At 31.9% G+C, this 25,237-nt stretch overlaps 2 protein-coding genes and 2 long non-coding RNA genes across 5 annotated transcripts; 1 reads left to right on the top strand and 3 right to left on the bottom strand.

The window, feature by feature from the left end:
- The first annotated feature begins 887 nt into the window (after window positions 1-887).
- LOC104892564 (putative FBD-associated F-box protein At5g56440) lies at window positions 888-3,485 on the top strand. 2 transcript variants are annotated; one of them, XM_010678527.4, is made up of 5 exons: window positions 888-1,239; window positions 1,398-1,433; window positions 1,789-2,661; window positions 2,757-2,897; window positions 3,007-3,485. In XM_010678527.4, exons 1-5 carry the CDS (start codon window positions 1,237-1,239, stop codon window positions 3,442-3,444), a joined length of 1,491 nt encoding a protein of 496 aa, XP_010676829.1. In that variant the 5' UTR covers window positions 888-1,236; the 3' UTR covers window positions 3,445-3,485. The 2 variants fall into 2 exon arrangements, with proteins under 2 accessions (XP_010676829.1, XP_019105007.1); XM_019249462.3 differs by having other exon boundaries at window positions 891-1,239; window positions 2,296-2,661.
- A 1,487-nt stretch (window positions 3,486-4,972) lies between these two features.
- On the bottom strand, window positions 4,973-8,133 carry LOC130591558 (uncharacterized). Its single transcript, XR_008969337.1, has 3 exons — window positions 6,460-8,133; window positions 6,254-6,328; window positions 4,973-6,163 (listed from the first exon to the last, which is right to left on the bottom strand). It is a non-coding gene; the product is annotated as an uncharacterized LOC130591558 (long non-coding RNA).
- Window positions 8,134-10,406: 2,273 nt separating this feature from the next.
- On the bottom strand, window positions 10,407-16,235 carry LOC125497616 (uncharacterized). Its single transcript, XR_008969336.1, has 3 exons — window positions 15,913-16,235; window positions 12,241-13,952; window positions 10,407-11,069 (listed from the first exon to the last, which is right to left on the bottom strand). It is a non-coding gene; the product is annotated as an uncharacterized LOC125497616 (long non-coding RNA).
- Window positions 16,236-19,390: 3,155 nt separating this feature from the next.
- LOC104892563 (probably inactive leucine-rich repeat receptor-like protein kinase IMK2) lies at window positions 19,391-22,744 on the bottom strand. Its single transcript, XM_010678526.4, has 2 exons — window positions 20,720-22,744; window positions 19,391-20,264 (listed from the first exon to the last, which is right to left on the bottom strand). Exons 1-2 carry the CDS (start codon window positions 22,506-22,508, stop codon window positions 19,651-19,653), a joined length of 2,403 nt encoding a protein of 800 aa, XP_010676828.1. The 5' UTR covers window positions 22,509-22,744; the 3' UTR covers window positions 19,391-19,650.
- Between the last annotated feature and the right edge of the window lie 2,493 nt (window positions 22,745-25,237).

Here is a 25,237-nt window from a genome sequence, read left to right as displayed (position 1 = left end):
TTAACCTAGTTTGTATTCATATATATCTGTAATGATACCCAATAATAAATCATCAAAAACAATTCTCTCTTCTTTCTTATATTCACTTTTTTGTATTGTTTAAGTTAACCTAGTTTGTTTTATATATATATCTCTAACGATACGGCCCAATAATAAATCACCAAAAATAATCCTCTCTCCTTTCTTATATCCACTTTTTTTGTATTGTTTAAGTTAACCTAGTTTTTTTTTTTTTTTGAATAGTAAAATTAATTCATTAATAAAAAGTCATACGACATCTACATAAGCAATCGAATCAAACAAATACATAAGTTGAATCAAACAAAAATTTCCTTCATAAAAACTACGATCGTCAAACAAATCTTGCAATGTGGAACATCTCCCGCTTATATCGCTGGAAAATACAGCCTTGTTGGAGAGACAATCTAACGATCCCTTGTAGTCGTGAGGACGATTTCCGTCGGATTCATCTGACCGTATTCGAAAAATTGATAACCTTTGTGATCCCGCATAATTCTTCACCAACAAAATAATTTCACCGCAATCCATTAGATCTAGTATCCCGGATTGTAACCTATAGAAATTCCCCCTCAGGAGAAAAACCCTGTCTTTCGAAGGAGGTCGAAAAACCTTGTCTTTCGAAGGAGATCGAAAAACCTTTTCTTCAGAAGGAGATCGAAAACCCTGTCTTTCGAGGGAGAAATCGTTATTGGAAACCTAAAAAACAAATAAAAAAGCAAAGGTGGGGGCTTTCCAACGGTAAAAACCGATGGAAGCCCCTTTAAAAAATCAACAATGGAGGCTAGGGTTTTTGAAAGTAGAGAGGAGAGAGGGGAGAGAGAAAAAAAGGGTGGAGTCGGTTCTGATATGTTTTTTAAGTTAACCTAGTTTGTATTTATATATATCTCTATTCTCTAACGATACTCAATAATAAATCACCAAAAATAATTCTCTCCTTTTTTTATATCCTTTTTTTTGTATTGTTTAAGTTAACCTAGTTTGTATTTATATATATCTCTAACAATACTCAATAATAAATCACCAAAAATAATTCTCTCCTTTTTTTATATCCTTTTTTTGTATTGTTTAAGTTAACCTAGTTTGTATTTATATATATCTCTAACGATACTCAATAATAAATCACCAAAAATAATCTTATATCCATCGGCACCGCCGTCTTCGATCTCCACCACCATCCACTGACCACTTTCATCTTTGATCTGTGGTTAATTGTTCATGGTAAGACTTACTTTTTATATTAGTATGTTTTAATTTTAAGATACAAAAATACTTGTATATGTATATTCTCTTGAATATTGCTATTCTATATATATTGAATCTCATCTAACACTTGCCATGAATCCATGATACATATCTTGGTCGTACAAATGGCTTAGGTTGTTGATGCTGCAATGGAAGATTCTATGCTTATGGTAATTAGTTTACTCTCTATTTTTTGGTTGTTTATTTTGTACTTGGTATGTTTTATGTTTTTTTTTTTTGGTAACACATGACATGATAATGATAAGTAGTGTATGTTATGGTTACTCGGTGTTACTGCTAAATTGTGCACTTCTACTTGTAATCTACTCTCTGCGTCCTCTATAAGTTTACGTGTATTCTTTTTAAGGATGTCCCTTATTCTAAGGGGTAAATTAATAGAGGACGGAGGGAGTACTTTGTAGTGACTTTCCTGCAGCACCTAGACTCTTTTATCATTGTTTTTTTGGTCACCCAAGGCTCTAACCACTTTATTTTCCTTTCCATGCTGCTGGTTGTAAATAAAAGGAACAAATTGATAAAAATGACAGGCTCACCAATTTGCCAGACGATATTCTTTGGTTCATTCTATCCCTGGTTGACTTCAAAGATGCTACAAAAACTAGCATTCTTTCGAGGAGGTGGAGATATATGGCAACTTATTACACAAGTTTGAACTTCGATATTGCGCAGATATTGGTAGATAATAGTCCCAACCCCAATGATATTTTGGCATATTGGAAATCAACTATGAATAGAAAAAAGAAATTCCCAAATTGGGTGAATGGGGTTTTGAACTTGCATCGTGCTCCATTCATTAATGACTTTAGAATTCGCGTTCCATTAGGTGAGTCTTGTACACATTATATCAATATGTGGATTAAATTTGCTATTTCTAAAAGAGTTAAGAATTTGGAGCTCGATTTGAGTGGTGGAACATCTGTTTATGAGCGTGATTACTCCTTACCATTGAATGTCTTGAATGATTTTTTATACGAGAATGGGCTTAGCTACCTAACATCCATATGTTTAAAGTGTGTTGATGTGAAGGAAGAGGTTCTAGAAGCGCTCTTGTCTCAGTGCCATCTGTTAGAACGGCTACACATCGAAAGAGCTGACAATCTGTCAAATGCGAAGATCATGAATTTGTCACAAAAGTTGAAATATTTGGCTATTCACAATTGCTTCTTGCTGGGTAAAGTTGAAATACATGCTGTGAATCTTCGATCTTTTGAAATTTCATCCATCACCAAAAGGCTAGATCTGGTTTGTGCTTGTGTACCATCGCTTGTTGAATTAAGTTTCCGTTGGAGGTATTTTGATGCTTGCGTGCTTCCAAATATCTTGCGGAGCAAATGCTTCCCCACACAGCTGTCTAAGCTTTGCCTTGATATGAACATGGTCTGTATATAGCAAACATAGTCAGCAGCATCTAATATATTATTATCATTTTGTTTGGTTCACACTAATCTCAAATTTTCAATTATTATTGATAGATTACTGGTGATCTTAGCATTCCTTCCTTTCCTTGTGTCAAATACTTGGAGTTGCGAGTTATAGTTGATCGCCATAGAAACATTCTTCCGTTGATGTGCTTTGCAGAGGCCTGTCCTTTATTGCATGAATTAAAGTTGCAGGTGAATGAGCTAGCTAGCATTCTTTTTGGCTGTACTTGCTAGTTTTAATCTTTAGTCATTATTTTGTCATGTATTGCATGTTATCTCTAATTTTGGAGGGGTTGTACAGGTAATGTGGTGGTGGTGTCGTTCTTGCAGGAGACCGGATGTTGAATCGAATTCTGAGAACGAGTCAGAGTCAGAATCAGAATCAGAGTCAGAGTCAGAATCAGAGTTAGAATCAGAGTCAGAGTCAGAGGAGTGCAATCTGGATTATGTGAAGCATTGGTTGGAGACACTAGATGATACTAGTGCAACCCTTCCTAACTTACGAAAACTCGAATGGATGGGAGCTTTTAGTGTTCATGAAAATTTAGAATTTACATTAGCCTTGTATTGTCTGAAGAATGCCATCAACCTTGAAAAATTCATATGCAATCCGCGGGATTTGTCATATAATTTTCTTAAGCGTGGTGGTGATACTAGTGGAATTGAAGAATCTGGTAGACGGCGTGCAAGGAAACTAGCTTTGGTTATCCCATGTCATGTTCAATATGTCATTCTTTGATAATACACAATGATTAATTTTAGCAAAGACACATTTATCTATCCCTAGTATTATCCCATGCTTTAATCATCTTTGAGTTACCAGCTTTCAAATCATTTTTATATTGTCTAGTTCAAGCTTTTCAGAGAACACCAAGATATCATCAATATATAGCTAGTAGACAACAATTATTAAGATCTTTATATATATTATCCATCCTTCTTTGAAAGATTTGAGGTGCATTTTTTTAATCCAAATGGCATAACTAACCATTTGTAATGTCCTTGAGGAACACTAAATGCAGTTAATGGAATACTTTCTTTTTCCATTTTAATTTGCCAATAACCACTCTTGCAATCCCGGATAAGAAAACATTTCATTTATTAATATAAAATTTATGATAATAACATTAAATACAACTTAGCCTAGTGGTTAAAACTTTAGTATACATACTTGAGGTCTTGGGATCAAACCTTATACAGTGCAATTTCTTAATTTTTTATTGTACATAGATTACATGAACTAAAATTTCCTAGGGAGAGCGCCACGTGACACGATTTTTTGTTTTCGCACGCCTTTTAATATATTTGTATAAATTTATAGGCGTGGTTATTGGGCCCACGTCACAAAGGGACTGAGTACTTGTTAACATCGCACATGAGTGCGTTGGCATGAGGATTAAAGGTTCGTGGACACCCGAGACAAATAAACCAGAGTCATAGGTTCGGGGACAGGGTACGAGTGTGAATCAATAAGCCACACTCGCCCGCTGCAGCGGCCTCTACTCGGCCTCATTTGTAATGTCACCGTAATAAGACTTAACCAACATGGGTATGTCAGTTTCAGGGCCTAAGCATACTACCTAAATTACTAGGTGGATTAAAGTTGATGCAAATTTAAACTAAAATTGAATGTGACCACTTACGATTAGTTCAGGTTTAAAATCCTAAAACAAACCTCATTGCAAAGGTGACTATGGATCATGGACAAAAGTTATAGGATAAACTAAAGGGCCAAAAATACATTGGTTTAAGTGACAAATGATCAGAACTTATATGGGACAAAGAAATTGCATAATAAGAGACATGGAAAATAAGGTTATTAAGAGCCTAAAAATATTAACATGAAAATTAGCCTAAAAACTAGGTCGGTTTCTACTAATTATAAACATGTTAAATTAAACTCGAAACTAGAATTAAGCATAATGAAAATAGATTATTGATTAAATTAAATAAAACTAATTAAACTTGAAGTTAGTTAAAAACATAGTTTTACATGTAGTCATACACAAACAAGGCAAAGAAAATTAACTAATTACATTTTTAATTAGTTAAAGTCGATGCAAGTTCACAACCCCATTCACCCAATTTGGGAATTTCTGTTCTCTATTCAAAACTGATATCCAATATGCGAAAATATTATTGGGTTTGGGACTATTATCTACCAGTATCTGCGCAATATCGAAGTTCAAACTTGTGGAATAAGTTGCCATATATCTCCACCTTCTCGAAAGAATGCTAGTTTTTACAATTTCTGGTCCATTTATTGGGTTTGGGACTATTATCTACCAGTATCTGCGCAATATCGAAGTTCAAATTTGTGGAATAAGTTGCCATATATCTCCACCTTCTCGAAAGAATACTTGTTTTTACAATTTCTGGTCCATTTATCTTTAGCGCTAAAATATTAATAGGCCCAGTTCACATGCAAACACTCTCATACGGACTAACCCACTAACTCAGTGTACTAGACCCTCACTTGTCACTGTCAAGTGGAAACATCTTGTCAACCTTCACTCCCTTAGACGCTGCCAACTCTATCATCTCAGGTTTCTCAGCAACATCTTCTTTTAAAACCAGGATGCCCATCCATTTAGATTGTTCTTTGAGAAAATTGACCAGCCCCGTTTCTGAGATTTTGGAGGCCCAAGGGCGAGCCTACATATTATGGACCTAATTAAGTCCAAGTTTTTTGAATGTTTTATTTTTCGGTCTAGACCGAAAAATAAACAATTTTTTGGTCCGAAATTTTTGAAAGAGACGTTAAAATAAGGATGTAAGTACTTGATCATTTAATATGTCAATCAGAAAACTCAAAAACAAAAAAAAATCAAAAAGATGCACGATTGAATGATTAATAAAGAAATTACAAATAAAGTTTGATCATTTAATATGTCAAACAGAAAATCCAAAAAAAAAAAATCGAAAAGATGCACAATTAAATGATTAATAAAGAAATAACAAATAAAGTTCAATTTTGCAAAACCAAAAAAAGTTGCAACCATCCATTGGAGAAGGACCATTTTTTTCTATTTTTCCTTTTATTCTCTTTTACCTTTACTTATTTGGGTTATGTGTTTTGGACCGTGGACAGCTGCCCCTCTCGCCCATGCCCAAATACGGCCCTGGCGTTGACTTCCTTAAGAGACCCAACTAGAAATACAAACTTAGACATTTTCTTGAAGATGTAGTCCATTTCTTTCTCCAGGTCAGCCTCCAATTGGCTTAACATCTCCCTATTCTTGTTCCTTTCCTTGCTAAACTGCTTCCTAATGGATGGTGCAAGGCTATCTTTGTTATGCTTTTTTTACTTTGGACGAGTTGAGTTTTATCCATCCACTGTTCATCTTACCAATCTCCTATTCCCTTTCCTGAAGGTAGGCCTTCCAATCCTCAAATTTGCCATGTGCTTTCACAAAGTTTTGAAAGCACACCTGAGTTAATCCTCCATAATAGAACTCCTGCCATAATTTAAAACAAATTAGGTATATCATCAATTTATTAAAGAAAAAGTATAGAATTGATGCAATAAAAATCAGCATATATATTACCTCTGCATATTCGACCAAATCTTTCTGATCAGTAGCTACAGAATTAATCACTTTTGAAATCAGATACTTTGCGATCTGCGAATATACAAGGGTAGGTTAAGTGCATATGTCTATAAATACATTAACACAAAGATTATTACTGCTCTCTTAACTAACATATCTTTATTTTTTTCATGATAGTGTCATATAAGTACAACATTTCATACCTCTGTTGGAATCTTCTCCATGATCATGATAAGCCTATTACCGCATTGCATTTGGAGCAGCACATCTTGAAGGTACTTCTTAACTTCTTCATAGGGCGTGTTCGGCACAAGCTTTTCAAGTAGTTTTTAGTGTTTTGACTTGGTCAAAACACTAATCTATATATATATATAAAGCTAAGTACATAATGCTTATTTGTCAAGCTAATATCAATTCCGCCAAATGTCGTCTCCACAATTATCCTCACATTTTCAATACCACGTGTCGTCTCTATCTCTAAATTTGCTGATGGGTAGACTCCAGAATCAATCCATGCATGTGCCATGGTCATATAAGTTTTGGAAATTAAAAGTAATTGGATAAGGTAATAATTTGGTTCCTTAAATCAAGGAAAGATTGATTTGGTTGAAAAAAATTATTATATTTAACTTCCCTTTTCATTTGCCAAATCAATGGATTGTATAAAATGTCTTGATTAAGGACAAGATTGTTCAACACCAAAAAAAAGAGGCTAGATTGTGTTCCTCGAGAGAAATGCAAGAGATTTTAAAACTTTCTGCAGTTATATATATACGATATTATTATGCAGAAATTTTCGAGGCACCATTGCACACACAAAATAAGGGTATTCCAGCAATAGATACATAATAGAGTAGAGCGAAAAAGAACATGCAACACTCAACAATTAACCATTGTCCGATCGCTGGTGGCAGAACTCCGGTGGAAGTACCGGTGGCTTCAAGTTCGACAAAAAAAGCAGAGAAAAATATAGTTGTGCAAATGAAAATGAGTTGGACTTAAGAGAGTCCCAATTGAGAAAATTGGTTTAGATATTAAGAAAAAGATTTTTTTGGTGAATAATCTGGAAGATCTAGGATGGTGGATTGATTGAAATCAGGTTCGTATCATTTGGTGAACTTCATTGAAGAAATAGGAAATGGATTTCTAAATATTATATGGAGAAAAGAAAACGGGACGACATTCTAAATAATAGAGAGAGAAAAGGAGAAATTGTTTTACTATATATTTGTAATACTAATACTGAGTACTATAATAAAAAGCTTTTTTTAGGATAGTATAATACAAAGCTAGGATAATTAAAGAAATTTTATGTTATTGAGGTACACCAATAACTACGAAGATAAAATACTTAATTGATATATTGGGAATGATACTCATCTTCGCAGATAAAGTGAGGTAAATGAAATGAGAAATGGTAGACATGTAACTTAATAAGTTACGGACTTTTATTTTTAGAGGATAAGTTATTGACTTAATCATTCACACTATATCAATCAAGCATATATTGAATCAATCAACCACCTTAAGCATTGTGAATTTTCGCCATAAATAAGACAAGTTAGGGAATGTTATCTTCGGCATAAAACAGCTGAACTGAACTGAACTGAGCTGAATTTAGTTAAACTGAATTGAATTAAATTGAATGTAATAAATATATAAATAATACTTAAACAATAATAATATGAATATTAAATAATAATTATAATGATAAGTAATAATAATAGTATTTGGATATTTTTAAATGATAGTTATGAATAACTAATATTAATAATCATAAAATAATAATAATAATAATAATTAATGATAATAATTAAAGATACTAATGATAATTAATAATTATTATTCTATATTATTTGTATTAATATATTAATAAATGATGATGATTATATCATAATAATAATAAATAAGAAGTAAATTGAATTTACTATTTTAATAATTAGATTTAATAATATAATAATATTTAGTAATAAAAAGAATGATTTGGTCGGATGCGTAAAATTACATCATAAACCATTTTGACGCAATTTGATTGGTTTATGGGCTAAAAAACGTGGCTTTATTTGTGTTTTTTACCTAAATCATATTCCTTCTAATAAATAGTAATAATAATGAGTAAATCTATAATAAACAAAATAATAATATAATAATAATACTAATAATAATAATACTTAATAATAGTGATATAACAATAAATAATAATAATAAGAGTAATTAGTAAAATAAATTAGACCAACATAATAATAATATTTAACAAAATGGTTATAAAAGAATGGAGCTGAACAGAACTGAGCTGAGCTGAACTGAAAATAAGCTGGGGAGAATAGGCCCTTAGGGCCTGTTCACTTCGGCATAAAACAGCTGAACTGAACTAATCTGAGCTGAACTGAGCTGAACTGAATTGAACTGAGCTGAACTGAACTAAATTAAATTGAATTCAATTAAACTAAATTAAATTAGATTGAATGTAATAAATATATAATTAATATTTAAATAATAATAATATGAATATTAAATAATTATTATAATATAATGATAAGTAATAATAATGAATAATGAATAATGAATAATAATAATAGTATTTTTGGATATTTTTAAATGATAGTTATAAATAAATAATATTAATAATCATAAATTAATAATAATAATAATGATAATAATGATAATTAATAATAATTATTTTATATTATTTATTAATATATTAATACTTGATGATGATTATATAATAACAATAATATCTAAGAAGTAAATTAATATTACTATTTTAATAATTAGATTTAATAATATAATAATATTTAGTAATAAATATAATGATTGGGTCGGACCACGCAAAATTGCATCATAACCCGTTTTGAAGCAATTTGATTGGGTTATGGGCTAAAAAACGTGAGTTTATTTGTGCTTTTGACCTAAACCATATTCCTCCTAACAATAATAGTAATAATAATGAGTAAAGCTATAATAAACAAGAAAAATCCTACTACTAATTATAGATAATAGTAATAATAATAAGTAAAGCTATAATAAACAAGAAAAAATAGTTAAAGTTAAATAATGACCCTAAGAAGGTCCATTTTTTTAGGGCCCGTTTCAAGAAAAAAAAAGAAAAATCCTACTACTAATTATAGATAATTCACAAGTCATAATCTTGCAGCACAAGGGTCGTAAGCCAGTTTTAAACAATTCTCATTACAAGATTCTAAATTTTTTAATCTCAAGGCCATAATAAATATTTTAACCTAAAATTCCGAGATACACCTCATTCACGAGTATGTTAGAATGTAAATATAGAAGTTTGAAACTGGTCTACAATTCAATTCTAAAAATCGAAAAGAATATAGAAAAAAACAGGTCATATGGTGATTAAGAAATAGAAGGCAAATCAAGACAAAAACATGCCATATTTAAAATAATTTTTTCACTTAGAGATTTAGAGATAACCTCATTCATTGTGATGAAAATCATGCTATATAAACTTTGAGATTGTTCTTTAATACAATTTGGATAATCATATCATACAAAAAATAAAATCTGTAATAAGATAGTTAATAAGAGAGAGGGTTGAGCGAGACTGCAAAAGCAAGGAGTGAAAGTTGTTGCATGATTGAGTGCACAAGTAGCGCACATATGAAGCCTCTGAATAAAACAATGGCAAAACAAAAGCTTCTTCATTCAACTATTTTTTGTTTAAAAAATTTTTTTTGCTAAGCAAGTAATTATATTAATTAGAGCAAACGATTACAACCTAAAACCAACTAAGAGGAAGCGAACAAAAAAAAGAGTTGGTTGGTCACATGTTTTATCATGACATTAGCTACATCAACCACTTAACATACGGGTCATAAGTCGGTTTTAAAATTTATTTTTAATACACGATATGATTATGAAAACTTGAAATCAATCAGCTACTATTCAAATCATGATTTTGTGAGAAACATCCTAAAATCTTAAATTTATAAACAAAGTATTCCCCCGCATTTTAATGTGTTTTTTGTTTCATGTACGTATTTATAGATGTATATATCACGATTACAAGATTTTTAAAGTTTAAAATATAGTAACAAAGGATTTTTATATATAATATAATTTACATTTTATTATTTTAATCTTAAATAAATAGATTCTAATAATTACGGATTAATATATTTCGAATAAAAACAACTACATAATATACAAAACAATTGTTGTACATTATACACGGCTCCAAATCATTTCTACATAAACCTCCCGTGCATTTTTGCACGGGTGGAAAGCTAGTTAGAAAAAATAAAAGTGTTTGGCAAGATAGTGGTGTAAGTAGCTTTTAATGGTACAAGTAGTGTTTTAGTAGTGTTTGTCAAAAGCTACAATTTGTAGCTTTTGGGTAGCTTTTAGTGGTGTATAAATTATATGTTAAAGTTTTATTTGAGTTTTTAACTAGTTATTCTTAAACAACTACTTTGACAGCTTCTTTTACCGAACATCAATATTTTACACCGCTACTTGGACATCTAACAGCTAACAGCTACACACCAACCACTAACAGCTACCAGCACAGCTAACAGCTACTCTCACAGCTAAAAGCTACCACCACAGCTATTGTTGCCGAACACGCCCATAGTCTATTACTTCTGTTAACTTGGCTGGTAGGATGGTTTCAGGGGCACCAGAGTCCCCTGTCTCCATCTTCGAGGCTTAACAATTTTGAAAAATTAACATTTCTCAGAAATAGAAAGCCTACTACAATAAAGTATGAATGGAAATCATTACCTACGGCAGATGCGTTCTCGCCGGAAAGAAAACCACCAATAGCTATGGATAGCAGCTTTTGGACCTGCAAGTAGTAGTTTTAGCATCAATCACAGTCAGATACTTGCTCTAGAAAGTAGAAACAATGGAGAGCTTGTCACTATAGCTACCAAAGGTGTTTACTTATAATCTGCAAGCAATCTCTCTTGCCCAGCAGCGGACTTGCCCAATGAGTGAACCTCATCAATATTCAATCCATCTCTTGCCCAATGAATGAACCTCAATATTCATGGGTTTCATGGTTAGGGCATCTCAAGAGAACTATAAGCCTTTTATTAGAGACTATTGAGTTTCAGTAATGAATAACATACTGATATGTATTAGGGATGTCTCATGCACACTTTGCAAAGAAGAATTGATTACAGTTGATTAAGATTAAGCGTTCCTAGGCTTGAATATCTAATTCTAAAGGCTGGAAAAACGTAATTAATAGCAAAGGATATGAAGATATTAAACTTAAGCAAAGTCCAATATCAACTAGGATGAGTTTGCATTCACTGCTCAACAAGGATTCTCTCCACAATTTTACTCAAATTCACACTAGGACTTAAGAGGAAGAAGCAAATAAATTCCAGAGTTCATAACACCTTTTATCCAGCATGATGAAGCACGTTTTTATAGCTAAAAAAGTGTGTTTACAAGGTAATTTTAATCCTATCTGAATTAGGATTACATACCTACTTAAACTGATAAAAAAACTAATTAAATCCTTATGCTAAGCTGGCCGGATTAACAAGTTATTTCACTTAATTTGGGAATCCAAGTTCATCCTAGTAAGTAGTAACCATGCAAACCTAAACAAACTAGGAGTATTATCATTCAGCCTGATCAATTCGAAATTTAACCAAGTAATCAGCAGCTCAAATCCGAATAAGGCTAGGCCAGAATTCATATCACAAATCAGCCCAAACATTAATTAAAGAGCCTAAGTCTGAATTATTCAACTAACAAAGGCCTAAGTAATTCAGACTAATTACATTTAAACAGCAAAAATAAAGTCCAAGCTTATTATTCTTAAACCAGAAACTAAATTAACTTAAAACTAAGCATAGAAGCTTCTAATGTGCCACTTGAAACCAGATCACATACACTACATTATCATTATTATGTGTTGCCAAAAATATAAACACTAAAAAAAAACAGAAATAAACAATAACAATCAAATAACCAACAGTTAAGTATTCAAGTTTAATTACCTTAAGTACAGACTCCGCTTGCGTAGCCATTTGTTGTGATCGACTGCATATTATGAACACAGACATCACACATCAGTGCCAAATACCAATGGTTACTAATGAAATCTCCTTATATTAAGCAACAATTCAACTCCAATGAAAATATATCAACAAATATATCAATATAAATGGAAATTGTGAGTAATATACACTTGTTATTATTCAAACAGTTGGAGAAAACACAAACTTTTATATGAGGCGGGCCACACCTTCCTCTTATTTCCTCTAAAATTTTACCATTAACACATTGATAAATAAGGACGTGGCCATCTAATAATAAGTCCAAGCTATGCCTTATAATGATGCTCGTGTCCCATTTAGAAAAAGCCAAGCGTGAATCCGTTTTCGAATAACCATATCTGAATGTACGTGTAATGCTTATTATTTGTAACCTTATTTTATGATACAAGGAACCCATTACTTCATAATAAGTAACTATTATTATTTGTACACTTATTTTATCATACGAGTAACCCATTTATTTTACAAGTAACCCTCATATATATTTTCAAATGACCCATTATATTATAAAAGTAACCTCATTAGTTAATAAAAGTAACCCTAATTACATGTTTGAGTAACCTTATTTATTTGTTCGAGTAACCTCATATGTTCGTAAAAGTAACTCTAATTATTATATAATAGCTTGAAATGTTTATAAAAAGTAATCATAAGAAAGGTACAAGTAACCCATTAATTAGTTCATAAAAAGTATCCCCGTTATATATATAAAGTAATCTCATTTATTCATAAAAAGTAAAACGCGTTGCTTTTCAATGTTAAAGTGTTACTTTTAGTGAATTAGAGATTACTTTATCCAATACTAAGGGGTTATTTTACTGACACTAAGGATTACTTTTTATAATGCTAAGGAGTTACTTTTACTGAAAGTATAGGTTACTTTTTGTACCTACTGAAAGTATAGGTTACTTTTTGTACCTATAAGGGGGTTACTTTTTTTGTAAATAGGGGTTACTTTTATTATACATAGGGGTTACTTTTATTGAAAGTATAAGTTACTTTTTGTAACGGTAAGGGGATTACTTTTACTATAACTAGGGGTTACTTTTTGTAATGTTAAGGAGTTACTTCTACTAAAAGTAAGTGTTACTTTTGTAATTATAAGGGGTTACTTTTATTGAAATTAGGAGTTACTTTTTAATTATAAGGGGTTACTTCAACCGTAAATAGAAGTTACTTTTAATTATGAGGGGTTACTTTTGTAATTATGAAGGGTTACTTCTACAGTGAATAGTGGTTACTTTTTATAATTATAAGAGGTTACTTTTACTTGTAAGTGTCATTATAAGAGGTTACTTTTACTGAATTAGAGGTTACTTTTTATAATTATAAAGAGTTACTCGTGAGTCTCATCAGATTTTTACAGAGCATTAGATAATCCTATTTGCTTCATCTTCTTCAGTTGGATAAGACCTTCTCTCTCCTTTACTCCATTACTATCTAAAACTAACCTTTTTCAGAGGAGAGAGAAAATCATCAACAACAACAACAAAAAAAAAAAAAAAAAAAGTTAAACATCCACTTCCATGGAAGCTACACTTCATTTCACAGCGATAACTCCATTTTCCTGCCAATTTCCTTCTCTCTCCTCCACCTCAAAACTCAGCAATTGTCCTTCTTCTTCATGGACTGGTTCAATTCTCGCCATTAATCTATCACCAAGAAATTCTTTCACTGTGAGCTTCTCAATTTTTTTGTTAATTTGATCATAAAATTAATCAAATTTCGCATAAAATGTCTAGCTGACATGATTGAGCGCCAGGTGAAGCTTGTTGTTGGGCACAATTCACAGCGATAACAAACACAAATCAAATCCTTAAAAACCACAAAATTCACCGAGCAAAATAAAAGTCAATCAGAAAAAAGCTAGGGTTTCCTTATCAAATAACAGTATCACAACGAAATCAATTCCACAATCAAAAATTCAAAAACATCCATTGAAGCTCTGAAGAAGAAAACGTATATGGCTTGAAACTGTCGACGAGAATTCTCGCATCATAGCAGAATGATGAAGGAGGAGAGAGAAAAACAATTTCTGGGGTTTTTTTTAGAAAGATAAATGAAGGTGGAAAATTTGTGGCCTGCAAATACATTGATGCTTTGCAGAAATGAGGAGAGAAGGAAAAGAAAAGAGCAACATAATGAGGAATTGGGAAAAAGAGAAGGAAAAGAAAAGAGCAACGTAATGAGGAATTGGGGAAAAGAGAAGGAAAATTCGCGTGTTTTTGAAGGATTTGTGGAATTCTTTTGGATTTTCTTCAGGGAATTCTGCAGAAATGAGGAATTGGGGCAGGAGGAGAGAGAAAATGGCAGAAATGAGGAGTGAAGGAAGTGGCTCAGGGAAGCAGGAGGAGCTACATAATGTGGCCACACGGTTTGGGTTCCGTGTGGCGTGTTGTACAAAAAACGCACTTTGGAGAAAATGTAGCAATTTTCTGAGCAGCAATCATACAAACTGAAATAAAAGAACATATAATATAATTGAAACTGACATTATGAAAGTAATGCGTCAGAATTGAAGAAAATAGATATCTAATGGTGACTTTTCACAAACAATTGGTGCGTAAGTATAGAAATCTAGAAGAATGAGAAACAGATACTAGAATTTAATCAATTGCAAGAAGAATCTGAGCAGAACAATGAAATATCAATTCAATCGAGCAATTATAGGAGGAATTGTTCAGAACAAATCAAGAATCAAAACAACAGAATCAAATCTGTCAAAATTAATGAAACAGAAACAAAGAACTAAAACTAAGCTAGAACAACTTCAAATGTAAAAATCAAAAAGAATGATAGACAGATACTAGAATTTAATCAATTGCAAGAAGAATCTGAGCAGAACAATGAAACATCAATTCAATCGAGCAATTACAGGAAAAATTGTTCAGAACAACAACAGAATCAAATCTGTCAAAATTAATGAAACAGCAACAAAGAACTAAAACTAAGCTAAAACAACTTCAAATGTAAGTATAGAAATCTAAAAGAATGAGAAACAAATACTAGAATATAATCAATTGCAAGAAGAATCTGAGCAGAACAATGAAACATCAATTCAATCGAGCAATTACAGGAGGAATTGTTCAGAACAACAACAGAATCAAATATGTCAAAATTAATGAAGCAGCAACAAAAAACTAAAACTAAGCTAGAACAACTTCAAATGTAAGTATAGAAATCTAAAAGAATGAGAAACAGATACTAGAATTTAATCAATTGCAAGAAGAATCTGAGCAGAACAATGAAACATCAATTCAATCGAGCAATTACAGGAAAAATTGTTCAGAACAACAACAGAATCAAATCTGTCAAAATTAATGAAACAACAACAAAGAACTAAAACTAAGCTAAAAACAACTTCAAATGTAAGTATAGAAATCTAAAAGAATGAGAAACAGACACTAGAATTTAATCAATTGCAAGAAGAATCTGAGCAGAACAATGAAACATCAATTCAATCGAGCAATTACAGGAGGAATTGTTCAGAACAAATCAAGAATCAAAACAACAGAGTTAAATCTGTCAAAATCAATGAAACAGCAACAAAGAACTAAAGCTAAGCTAGAACAACTTCAAATGAAAGCTTGAAGAATAAGAAAACTTCATTACCTTTGTGAGGTATTCTTGGTTTCTTACAGTGAATATTTTCTGGTGTGAGAGAAACTTAAGAAAAACAGAGAGATACAAATGCGTGTTTCCTAATTCCTCAGCATATAGTTAACTTTGTTGTATAAGCTTATAGTTAATTCTTTAGCTTAGAAAATCAGCTACTTGTATATAAGCTGATATTAATGTGTGTAGAATTCAATATTAATAAAATTCCTCTCTCCTCTTTTCAATATCTCTGCCTTAGAAGCATTGTTGTAGATTGAATATAGTCATCCAATGATCTCTTAAATGCAGGCAAAACTGAATTGATGAGCCAAAATGCATGTAAAATTGGGCAATTGATGAGCCAAAAAAGTTTCGACTGCCACGAAAAATGTTTGAGTAATACTTAGGGTTGCCAACCCTCCTAGTCTTAGACATGTATTTATTTTCATTGTAATTTTTGTTGATGCAATTATTATTTTTACTAGGGGCCATTTGGATGTAACATGTATTTATTTGTTCAGATTTTGTGGGTTGCTTTGTAAAATGCACGCACAACATATCAAGTGATTAATCTATTGGTTTTATGGGAGGATATCGTTTCTACTTTGTCATATTTTATGATAAAAAATAAATCTAAACACAAGCATAAATCAGTTTTAAACTCAATCAATACCCGTAACCCGTTCATTGTATGAGGTTATGATTACTAATCTAGCCATCCTTATTTGAGTTGAGCATCAAATTATATCCCACCCCTTTTTATCCAAAAATAAAATAAAATAAAATTATATTCCACCACAAAATAGATTGGTTCCCTGCGATGCACGATTTTAACAAATTTATGTGTAGAAACTTGTAAATATAGAAGTACTTCCTCCGTTTCTTTTTACTCGCTACACTTCCATTATGGAAAGTTTCACATTACTTGCTACACTTTTTTTTGGGCAATAAACTCTCTCTATCTCTCTCCTCCCACATGGGTCCCTTTTCTTTTTACTCTCTACCTCTCTCTTCTACAAAAATTGCCTAGGAGTCCGTGAAATGAGAAGTGTAGCGAGTAAAAAGAAACGGAGGAAGTATAATATTTATGTTTAAATATTCATTAAATTACTATTAGAAGAGAATTATCTTGGTAACTAATGAAAGAAATGATCTTATTTTTTTTGGAACTTAAATGAGTAGTAATTAAAAATATACTCATTCTTATATTTCTTTTAATTTACAACAGATTAACTTTTTATGTCTTATAGAAAAAACCACACTTGTTGCAAAAGCTAACACCCAAGTAATGCCCGACTTTTCTTTTGGGAATAGAATTTAGCGACTTTTCTTTTAATATGGGTCATTTGGCATATACAATATATTTATTTACCAAGCCTTTGTTTTAATTTCTTTTAAATGTTGGTAGCCAAATAGGAACCTTAATTAAATTTTATAATCCTATGATTGTTAAAAACATGCAATTAAATAAAATACTTTTTTATGTATGAAAAAAATGAATAACTTATAAAATAAAAATAATGACAAAATTATTATGAATTTCATCTAAATTATGAATTCAATTAAACTTTTTACGAGTTCTTTTATATTGCTACTAAACATTACATGAATTATTTTATTAAATACACTTTAATAAAAAATTTGTGCAAGTGATGCAAGTGAATTATAAAATACATGTAAATTGTTGAAACATTCGTTATCAACATTATTCAATAACCATTGACCAATTTTTTCTAGTTGAAACAAAGAGTGAAAAAGGATTAATATGGTTAGTAGTGTAATTTCACATGATTGTAATATATTTAATTTACTAAAATAACTTTACTCAAATAAAGAGTAAAGAAGAAATAGTAAGGGTAGTATTGTAATAATCTCACATGGTTATAATATATTCAATTTACTAAAATAACCTTAATCAAATAAAAAGTGAATAAGAATTAGTAAGGGTAGTAGTGAAATCTCACGTGATTATAATATATTCAATTTACTAAAATAACCTTAATAAAATAAAAATTGCAGAAGAATTAATAAGGGTAAGGTGGTAATTTCAAGTGCCCACCAACCACCACATCCTATCCTCTCTTATATAATAGAGATAATCAATATATATATATAAAAGAGGAACTTTTCGGGAGTATAGAGCGCACCACCTAAGATTGCCACGTCATCTTATTAATTAAGAGATAATAAAATTTAGAGTTTGAGAGATAATAAAATTTAGAGTTTGAGAGATAATAAAATTTATTCACTCTACGGCTATGACAAAAACCAAAAAAATTTATCTTTTAGGGATCTATTATAACTAGGAATCTATTATAAGTACTACTATACTTTATATTCACTCTACGGCTATGATTCAGATATAAAATCACAAAATAAAATAAGAAAACCCGATTCTTGAGATTTGCCTAAACCATACAATAACATCTAATGAACTGCTGCAATTTGCATTTGTGGAATTGTGGCCACTCAATATCTACTTTATTTTATTTTCAAACTTTTATTATAGTGATATACTGATATGTTAGTTGACAATACCGGTCAACATGCCTTCACTTATTAGAGATGGAAACAACCATTGCAATACTAACTTTATATCAACTTTTTGTAAACTTATTAATAGATAATTAAAGATATTAAAGATAATCTAAAAATAAGGGTATAATGACAAATATTTTATCAATTCTTTTTCTACTACAATAATGGATTTGGGCATGATTTTTAAGAAAATGAAAAAAAATGTGTAGTTTAGCATAGAGGTACTCCTTTAATTAACAAGTGTAGGGGATAAGTGAATCCTTAATAAAGTAAGCGTAACTTTATGAGGCAATTTGATGATGATTTTATTAACATAAAGTAAAGGTAATACAAAATCAATAATGTTAACAAAAAATTACAAAAAAAAATATAAAAAAAACAACCCGTGCAACGCACGGGCTTCAAAACTAGTACTAAAATAAAACCAGAAGTGCCACATGACACTTCCTGATTAAAAAAAATTTCATCCATCTTCATTTAACAAATATACCAAAAAATATTTATTTTATAATACTCTATAGAATCATAAACATCTATAATTATCTATAAAATAGCAATACTAATCAATTTAATTAAATAAATCAATCAAAACCTATTCATATTAAGCACTTTTTTTAATGAAGATATATCTGCTTTTTTTAAAAAAGAATGAATGCATATATATCTAAGTATATCCTAAATATTAAAATATAATATATTCATATTGAATATTAAAAAACACATACTTTAATTATAAATCAATTTTATAGCCAATGGAGTTATATATTGCAATTTGTTCTCATATAGTCATATCTCCCTCTACCTAATATTCCGATTTTGATTATTGTTCACAAAGAACCTAGTGGTATTACTGTGTAGCAGTTGCTACCTTTGATACGTAAGTGCACCAATTTTAACAACAGATTGTTCACAAAGAACCAAGTGCACTGCTACCATCATAGGTGAAAGTTGAAACTAAGAACTAATAACATAGTCAATATATTACAAACCACAGATCTCTTACAACATATTACTGCATCTCGACCTGAAAAGAATAACAAATGCTACATCTTCTACAGTATATGGACCTTATTAGTATTTCCCATGTTCAAAGAATAACAAATGGCACATCTATAAGACTACAACTGAAGGCCTATGTACTAGAAAGAATTGAAGTATATAGTATATCACAAGTATATAGTACAAAGACTATACCAAAAAAAGGATAACCAATTTTCAGATAAGGTGATGGTCTTTCTCAGCAGGATCCTCAGAAGCTTCAGCAATGAGCTTAGGGTTGATCTCCTCTAGCTGCTGAAGTACCTGTTGGACATCTGGTCTTGCATCAGGCGAAGGATCGACCAAGTGCAATGCCAATTTCAATGTATTAAGCATTTCATCCCCTGTAGTTGAAACATCCCTCATCAGCTCTAGATCAAAAACCTCATTAGTCCACTCTTCCTTAACTGTTGATGCCACCCACTGTGGCAAATCTAAACCGTCCACTGCTTCGTTAGGAGACTTCCCTGTCAGAAGCTCCAATAGAACCACCCCTAGACTGTAGATGTCAGTTTTTGTAGTTGCCTTCTTCGTCTTTGGAAGTTCAGGTGCACGATAACCTGCTGAGCCAACTGTGGCAATAACATTGGTGTTTGCAGTATCAGTCATCAGTCTGTGAATTCCATAATCTGATATTCTGGGGTTGTTTTGCTCATCTAGGTAAACATCACTTGAAGTGAGATTTCCATGAACTAAGTTTTCTTGGTTATGGATATGGCTCAGTCCACTTGTAATTCCTATCGCGATCTTCATCCTTGTTGGCCAATCGATGGTAGACTCTGGTCCTCGAGCTGCAGCAAAACACTCCACGTCATATCCATGACAAATTATGCAAATCTTTATCATTTTAATCAAGATCACAATGTTACTTCTATGTACTTATAGACTATTATAGACTATTATTACATGAGTGAATTGGTAACTAAGTACGAGGGTTGCCTACTGCATAACTGATAACAACAAAAAAGAGGTAGTCTGTTGAATCAAAATACTATTTTTTTGTACATTTTTGACAGTTGTGAACTGGGCTTTTCTCCTAATAGGCCATCATCTTAGTCATGCATAACATAAAAATTTCATTCATTTAATCCCTAAACAGTTATGAACCAGGCATTCTCCTAATAAACCATCATCATCTTAATAATGCAAAACTTAAAAATATCATTCATTAAATCCCTAACATGACATATACTCCTTGTAAGTTGTAACACACAATTGCTGGTGTGAAAGTTGAGTTGCTGCTTACCATGAAGAAAAGAGGAAACACTACCCTTGGACATGTAATCGAACACCAATAGCTTCTCTCCTTTAGGTCCCAAGTAATAAGCCCTAAGGGGGAGAAGATTCGGATGGCGAATCCTTCCGAGAGCAGCAACTTCAATTTCAAACTCCTTAGGAATCTTTGCAAGCTTCTCTCTAAGCCTTTTCACTGCAACTTGGTTACCATCCTCAAGCGTGGCCTTATACACCGTCCCATAAGGGCTCTTCCCCATGATCTCAGCTGTTGCACACAACAAATCATCAGCTGTAAACACAAATGGTCCATCAAACAATACTAATTTACCGCCATTTGGTCCAGCTTCAGCACTTCCTCCTGCAGCTCCTGCAGCAAAACCCTTCTCAATACCAGCAGTCTTACCATTTCTAGCTTTAGAACCTGCTCTTTTCCTGATCAAACAAAACAGCAAAACACAGCAGAGTATAAACAAAATAGCAAGGAGTGCTCCCACTATTATGAGGATTATGTCTTTAGTACTCAATCTTCGGTGGTGGTGTTCTGGTTCCTCACTAGTTGATGGACTCATTGATGGAGCCTCAGACACTGGTGATGCTGCAATACATGGAGTTGAGGCACTAAACCCACATAACTGAATGTTTCCCACAAAAGAAGAAGAATTGAATCGCTTCGAAAGGCGAATGGGTACTTGGCCAGAGAAAGAGTTGTAGGAGACATTGAAAGAGGTCAAATTTGAGAGATTTTCAAGCGAGGCCGGAATTTCTCCTGTGAAATTGTTTTCTGATAAATCAAGGAGACTAATGCTAGAAAGGTTACCAATAGTAGAAGGAACATCTCCTGTAAGGTGATTTTTCTTAAGATTAAGAGATGAAAGATTCTTCAAACCAACTAATCCTTTAGGCAAACTACCATTAATAGAATTACTAGACAAATCCACAGCTCTAAGCTTCAAAAGACTACTTATCTCATCTGGGATAACACCATTAATCTTATTATGACTCAAAGACAACTCCTCAAGATTACCCAACTTACCCAAAGAATGTGGGATACTCCCAGAAAAAGAATTATGATCAAGGGTCAGTGACCTTAAATTTTGGGTACCCCAAGAACTAGGAATTGATCCAGAAAGATTGTTATTTTGAAGAGCAAGAAAAGTAAGTGATGAAGAATGAGAAAAACTACTAGGAATCGAACCCGAAAACGAATTAAAGCTCAAATTAACCCTATAAATCCTTGGAGAACTAACAAGATTTTGTGGAATAAACCCAGAAAGCAAATTATTACTAAGATCAATAGCTTGAAGTTGAGGAGAGTTACCAATTAAAGAAGGAATCATCCCAGAAAAACGATTGTTGAAAAGATAAAGTCCTCTAAGTTTAGGGAGTGACCCTAAAGATGAAGGGATAGTACCCCCAATAAAATTATCATGAAGACTAAGCTTTCTTAACTCTTTAAACTGCCCAATTTTGTTTGAAATTCTTCCTCCTAAAACCTTAAATGGAAGTTGTATAGCAATAACATGTCCTTTCATACACTTAATTCCTGTCCAGCTACCTGAACAAACTCCATTTCTTGATCCATTCCAGCTCTTAAGCGTGTCTCGAACATCAACAAGTTCACGCTTAAATGCTTGAAGTGCTTGAAAATCAGAAACATTGATTATTTCTTCATCAATATTTTGCCCTGTAACAATCTTAGGTAACACACACAATTCATGAAAAATTGAGAAGAATAACACAAATTGAAGCAATTTCCAGATTAACCCTCTATTCTTTCTCATATGATAGTGATTACCCATAAATTAGAATGCTATAAAAATGCAAAATCAATGCAAAAAAATAATAATATGTATGTATAAATAAATACTATAATAGTAACAAAAATGTGATGCTAAATACAACAAAGCAAGTTTCTTTAACTTGCTTTGTCTTCTCTTTTGATGTTATAGATCAGGAGGAGAGAGAGAGATAGAGAGTGAGAGAAAGATAAAGACAGAAGAAAGATTAATGGAGGAAGTGAGAGTTGGTGAAGGGGAGTGATATGGAGGGTTTGGGTAGATTCCAACGGCTAGTTTTCATGTTTTTTTTAAGGTATTGCAGGAAGAAGAAACAAAAACTAATGTTAATTTGTTCAGGTGATAGTCAGTTTAACGGGCTTTTGCGTTGAAAATTGGTCGTGGAGTTTAGTTTAGTGTCCCCATTGTTGAAAGAGGTCACGGATCTAACGTATAACGGCTCTTTGTGGATGTTATTATGAACCAACGCCTTATAATTATTGAGTTATACTCCATTAACTTTTAATTTGTCATGTTGTTACTTTGTCATGCTCATTTGTATTAGGAAATATAATAGATCCGAAAACCAATTTTTATTAGTTCAGAAATTGGGTATAAGGTTAAACAACTCAAAAATAAATGTTTTAAGAATTTGAATCTTGAACAATGCCCTATAATTTAGGATGATAGTACACTGAACTACCACCTCTAGCTCGAAAAAGTACTTTTATGATTATTTATATAAGAAAAATCTATTTCAGTATTTTATACACTCTAAGATTCTTAAACATGTTGGCTTATTAAGGTACAATGTGCTCCAACCTACAAATGGATTTATAAAACATATTAGAGCCATTATCATTTCACGTCATCCAATGAATTTTGAAATTGAATTTGTTGATTGAATTTTTTTTTATTTAATAGCCTCCTTTTTCTATGATGGTGTTATAAAGATGATAGATTCTTAGTTTGCTAAAAATTAATTTCATTAAATGTCGTCAACATAGAATCGGATATTTTTTATGATTCCGACACATGAATCACAACAATGTAAACAAAAAAATAGTTGTCTATTATAACAACTAGTGAAATTAAACCTGCAGAAAATTACAGTGACTTTGCAAACTTAAAGAAAAAAAGTCATATTAATTAGCTAGGAAATAATGGTGTCGTCTCACTACCACCTTGTTTCCATGATTCCACAACCCAAAAATGGAGCTATTGCTACCCTTTCAACATATTTTCTCTAAATTCATTTCATTCTTTATTGATCCTTTACATACCTATAATATCCCGAATATTTATGAAATTATAAATGCATTCTATTATATTTATAAAGTGTTTTAAGGAAGATGTCAATGGAAAGTTTGTATTATATTTATATTATAGTAAAATTACTAATAAAGCTTTGTTTTATATTTCATTCAAATGATTCCTATTTTTAAATGAAAGGAAAAGAAGTAGAGAATTTCCTAATTTAGTAATACATTTTAGGATCTAAAAAACTCATTACATCACAACCCAAAAGTCTTTTATTGCAAGAACAATTTATTTGATGCTGATGCACGTACGATGTAATAAGGCAGTAACCACATTTATTCAATTACTACTGAAATTTGTTCTTGTGTAAGTTTGTTGGTCTGTTTTACTACTACTTTCAATATATTTGGAAACAAAGGCTTTTTCATGGCTAAAGTTCACTTATTTTAACCCCCTCTTTCACTATTTGCATCAGTAAATACACAGTAGAATACTATAATTGGAATCTTGCTAAATTTGTTTCAAGGAGTAATTTCGAATTTTCGACTTTTTCTAATACTACTTCAGTTGCTTTCTCTTGAATCTTGATGTCTAGGAAGATAGTAGTGAGTATCCAACAATTTTGGGTATGAAGCCAACTCTAAAGTCTAAACTCTGATCCCATGTAGTATTAATAGCCAGATCGGTTGTTGATTATCAAGAATGGTCAATGGCGCAAGGACAGATAATGATAATCTTAAATCCTTGTATTTATGAGTTATTAGGTAGACCACAAGGCACAACTCTACGTTCGACACGATTTGGGTGTACATTGTGTGTGCCGATGGTGCTCCCGATACTTAAATTGGATCGTCCAACATGATTTGGGTGTACACTGTGTGTGCCGATGGTGCTCCCGACACTTAACTCTCGATAATGATGCCACTATCCTGGCCTGAAACAAAATACATGTACCTGAAAAACAATATTGTACTGCCAACTCAATCTAATCACTGAACAAAATCATACTCCATCACTTAAAAGTTCAATCCATACCAGAATAGTGGCTGCATCGAGTAACTACTACCACGCATGTCATGAAAATATGGAGTACATTAGACAGATGTAATGTTCAAAAGCAATGAAAATACCTGAGTCCAAAATATACAGGAACGATGCAAACTATTTTTCTACGGTTTTCATTTATCTTTATCTCATCCCCTTCACCCTGGCAGGTGAAATTGCAACACTTACAGCGTATTGCCTCAGACAACCAACATTGTGAACATCATACACCCAGCAAGGCAAAAACCTTCCAACAGACAGACCTCAAAATCAACCACACATAACCCAGAAAGGCATGCACATTCTGAGGCGAAGGTGTCATGATATCTGATATGAGTATTTTTATAAATCTTACCTCACACAATTGATATCCTATTAGTCATTCTTTTATTTTTCCTCGCACAATCAAAGAGCTTGGAGTGGCACCCTAGTGGTAAGCATACCTATCT

This window comes from Beta vulgaris, chromosome 5 (assembly GCF_026745355.1).
Source record: "Beta vulgaris subsp. vulgaris cultivar EL10 chromosome 5, EL10.2, whole genome shotgun sequence".
Taxonomy (NCBI): domain Eukaryota; kingdom Viridiplantae; phylum Streptophyta; class Magnoliopsida; order Caryophyllales; family Amaranthaceae; genus Beta; species Beta vulgaris.
This window is presented reverse-complemented; position numbering and strand designations above follow the sequence as displayed.